This window comes from Lolium rigidum, chromosome 7 (assembly GCF_022539505.1).
Source record: "Lolium rigidum isolate FL_2022 chromosome 7, APGP_CSIRO_Lrig_0.1, whole genome shotgun sequence".
NCBI classification, from domain to species: Eukaryota; Viridiplantae; Streptophyta; class Magnoliopsida; order Poales; family Poaceae; genus Lolium; species Lolium rigidum.
Genome location: NC_061514.1, coordinates 191181408 through 191185478, shown reverse-complemented (window position 1 = coordinate 191185478; position 4071 = coordinate 191181408). Strand labels below are relative to the sequence as shown.

Sequence of the window (4071 nt, the reverse complement as noted above, 5' to 3'; positions counted from 1 at the left end):
TTGTAATATTATTTTGAATTATTCAAAATAGAAAGAACACTAGATGTCATGAGCCAAATAGACTTCGGACACCACTTACTTCAAATGTAACATGTCTCCCTAGATCACAAACCTTAGAATCAAAATGATCCAGTTGAAATGGTAAGTTTTTCTTTTCTTGCGGGGACTGAAATTGCAAGTACTATAAGGTCGGAGTAGTTTTTTGCAAGTCGAGATTTGTATGTACACATAATTTTCTTTTAATATTCTGAAGAGCTATCAATTCTACAAGATACAAAGTTTCTACTTGCTACAAGTACGTACATAGGTATACGGCCGTCGTCTGCACTAAAAATGACTACGTACGGCTGTATGTAGTTAGCATAACCTAAACTAATCACATTTTTTTGACTGCTCTTTTAAAAAATCAAGCAATATTTCATTTGCTACGTCACTACTGCTAGTAAGCTTAGCTCTCTAGCTAGGCTTGTCGTTGCAGCTCCGTGGCGCTGATGAACGTGCCGTGGAATCCATACGGCACGCGCCCTGGCAGCTTTACGGCGGCCTCCGCGCGCATGTCGCTGGCGTTCACCACCAGCAGCTCCGACGACGTGCCACCGCGGCTCTCGTCGTGCACGAAGCAGAGCACGTGCCCGTCGTCCTCCGCGCCGGAGCCGTCCGCGCGCGGCACGAAGCAGGGCTCGCCGCCATACCGGCCCTCGCCGTATGTGAACTTCTCCACCGTGCCGGCCTCGAGGTCCACCTTGGCGAATCCTGACACCTTGGGCCAGGGCTCGGCCATGGCGAGGTAGGCGTAGCGAGTCTTCCTCCCCAGGAGCTGCCGGTTCACCATGCCGGCCTCGAGGTTCACCTGGTCGGCTTCCCGCAGCACGGCGCGGCGAGTTGAAGTGCCGGTGCGCGGGTCGAGACGTATCTCCGAGAGCACGCTCTGGAAGCTATCCTCCTGGTCCGGCGACTCGTTGAACACGGCGTCCGCTGGCGTCATGCAGGACCCGATCACGACGATCTCGCCGGTGGACTCGTCCTCCCACGCGTTCCAGAGATGGAAGCAGAAGCAGTCCGGGACCTCCACCCAGAGGAGCTCCGAAGCGTCGGCCGCGCGCTTGGGCAGCACGCCGAACCGCGCCGTCTTGTTTTTGTCGTACACCACCGGCGATCCACCGAGCACCATCTCCTGGAGCTTGAACACCATCTGCTGGTCAGGCACGACGGCGTAGTTCTCGGTGATGGCGAAGTCGTGGATCATTGTTGGGGCGTCGACCGGGATCTCGACGTCGGGCGACTTGCGGCCATCGGCGGTGAAGTAGAAGTACTTGAGGTAGGGCTTGGAGACGACATTGTAGCTGAGCGCGAAGAGCTCGCCGGTAGCCGGGTCGAGCTTCGGGTGCGCGATCATGGCGCCTTCGAGCTGCCCGTGGAAGTCGTACCGGCCGACCGTCTCGAGGTCGCCGTCGGGGGTGACGCGGACGTGGTAGGGGAGGTCGTCTTCGGACATGGCGAGGAGGCGGCCGTCATGGTACACCAGCCCGGCGTTGGCGACGCCGATCCCCTGCGACGCGTCCACCACGCCGCAGAGCGACCTCGCACCGAAGAGCGCCAGGCGCGCCAAGCCGGAGTGGCCGTGGAGCTCGCCGATGGCCTTGGGAAAGACGGGGCGGCCGATGTCGCGCTCCTGCCTGAGCCGCGCCGTCTCCGTGAAGCGGCACGCGTAGGACTCGGCGCGGCCGCCGCCCAGGCGCACGGCGTGGAGCATGCCGTCTCCGTCGAACAGGTGGTGCCCGCCGCGCGGCGCGTGGAGCGGGTTAGCGCCGTTGCGGACGTAGACGCCGTCCAGGCACGCCGGCACGCGGCCGGACACGACGGGCAGGTCCTCCGGCCCGGCGGGCGGGAGCTCGCCGACCGGCGCGTAGTTCCCGGCGATCTGCACGGCCGGGTCTGCCGTGCGGGGAAGCGGGTGTGCGCGCTCGAGGAGGCCGGCGATCAGCCCGTCCTCCACCGCGTCCAGCGCCGCCGCCGCGAGCCGCTGGAACGGGTTGGCCGACTTGCCCTCGCGACGCGGCTGTGCCGGGACAGCCCGCATTGGCCTCTTCCAGGTGACGGCGGCAGACGCCGAGGTATCAGTGCTCTTGGTGGGGACATTCGGCTTGAGCCTGGAGGGCTTCTTGATCTTGGCCGGTGTGTTAGCGACACCGGTGGGCAGCGCAGAGACAGAGGATGCCATTGATTCGGGAGCTGATCAAGGCGTTCTTGCTCGTGGTAGACTCACAGACTCTTCCGTGTTGTTTGCCAAAAGCTGGGAACTGGGAGCTGAGGTGAGCGAGGAGGAGTGATGAGCTGGGATGAGGAGCTTGGGTTCGGGGCGGGAGCTGTATTTATAGGGAGTGGGTGACTGTGTGGTGCAGTCAAAAGGGTGGGAGGCCATGGATGGTCACTTCGAAAGCAATGGGACACGTGGCAGAACAGCGATGGTTCTAGAGAGCGAGCGCGATGGCCGCGCGAGAAGGAGGCGGCTTCCGCTGCTTGCTTTTGATTCTCTTCCGCGCGTCAGTGCGGCACAGCAGTGCTTCTCCACTGCTCACTGCTCACTGCATGCTCACCGGGCGTAGTAGCTGAATGTTCTCGAAGTAGAACAACACCTTCTTTCTCATGCTTCTTATTCTTTGTTGCATTGTGGCGTGACCATGTGTGTGCCACGAGCGGGGCTAACTTTAACTTTGGTTTTATGTACCTCATCACATATGCCATCTTATCTCTAAATCATCATACACTTCCTCCACTTCATATTAGTTGTCCATGATTTACACGTATCTAGACACATTTTGTGTATACAAAGCTTGTGAGGTGCGCCGGCAGCGGAATTCCTCATCCTACAATCGGGTGGTGGCGGCGCTAGTCGGCCCAATCTGTGGCAGTGCTGCAAATGACGACGGCTAGGATGGTCCAACGATCTCGCCAGCGGTGGATGGCATGACACGGCGGCGCGGTATTGGTGGGCCTAATCTAGGCCCAAATGGGTTTGGACATGCTACGACCTGCACATCTACTGCACCTCGACGTCTCCATCAACGACAAACGGTGGTGCTTCTGGGCTAGACCCGCAACATGAGGAAGTCGGGGCTCCGGCCGGCCCCGAACATGGTGGTGGGGTGGCCTCCTCCTTTGCCGGTGGCGGTCGGATCCATTGGGCGACGGATGGCGGCATGGGGGCTTGCTTGTCTGCATCGAAGAATAAAGGTTGGTCTGGCCTTGTTGATCTTCGATCACCAAGGCATCGATCTGCTTCATGTCGACCTTCTCGATCTAGACGTCGATGAGTTCCTATCTTCATCTTGGAGGCTTCCGCAATTTGGCGTATGACACCACTAGATATCTAGATTGGAGCTAATCTTGTCATGCACGCCCTTACCTTCAACCACTGAGGTTTCATGAGGCTGTGATGCGAAGCTTCGCTTTCTTGTCTGCGCGATGGAACATTTCTAAATATAGATTTTCATGAAATTGAAAGTAATGGAGAAATTCATGCTGCTGCTGCGATCGGAGGTTTATAATAGAGATGTGTATTGGTTGCGATGAAGACTACGCGCCACAGGTTTGGTGTTTGCGACTTGCAGCAGTAACCTTGGCAAGAGGGGCCGGCATCACAGGTGGATTGTATTTTTGGTGGTGCTCTTAGAGTACCGAGTCACGTTTTTTAGCGTGAAAACAAAAGGTATTTGGTTGTATCTGGCAATGGCCTTTTTAAAGGCATTGTTTTAAAAACTTTGATATTTTGTAGGGGAAAATGAATCTTCGACCGGGGATGACAACGCTTGTGCATTGTTTCCTTCCTAAATGTGTTGCTCTTGGAGAATCTCTTTTGTAGTTCAGATATTGTCTTTGGTGGTAGTTAGAGTGATGTTGTTGTGAGAGTTTCATCACCACGGCGGATTCTTTGTTTTCCTTTTCTCTCTTTTTTAATTTTTCTTGGCTATGTGTATTCCTGATGTCTTTACCCATCTTGTTGGTGCATAAGGTTGGATGTAATTGGTTACTTCGTGATAGTAATATATATTTTACATCGAAAAATACTAC

General features: G+C 55.9%; 1 protein-coding gene across 1 annotated transcript; it reads right to left on the bottom strand.

Annotated features, from left to right (window-relative positions):
• Positions 1 to 215: 215 nt before the first annotated feature.
• On the bottom strand, positions 216 to 2326 carry LOC124675104 (9-cis-epoxycarotenoid dioxygenase NCED4, chloroplastic-like). The gene has a single exon (XM_047211175.1). It carries the CDS (start codon positions 2219 to 2221, stop codon positions 461 to 463), a length of 1761 nt encoding a protein of 586 aa, XP_047067131.1. The 5' UTR covers positions 2222 to 2326; the 3' UTR covers positions 216 to 460.
• Between the last annotated feature and the right edge of the window lie 1745 nt (positions 2327 to 4071).

Excerpts from the sequence above, each read along its gene's own strand:
- LOC124675104 (XM_047211175.1), bottom strand. The coding sequence starts at position 2,221 with ATGGCATCCTCTGTCTCTGCGCTGCCCACCGGTGTCGCTAACACACCG.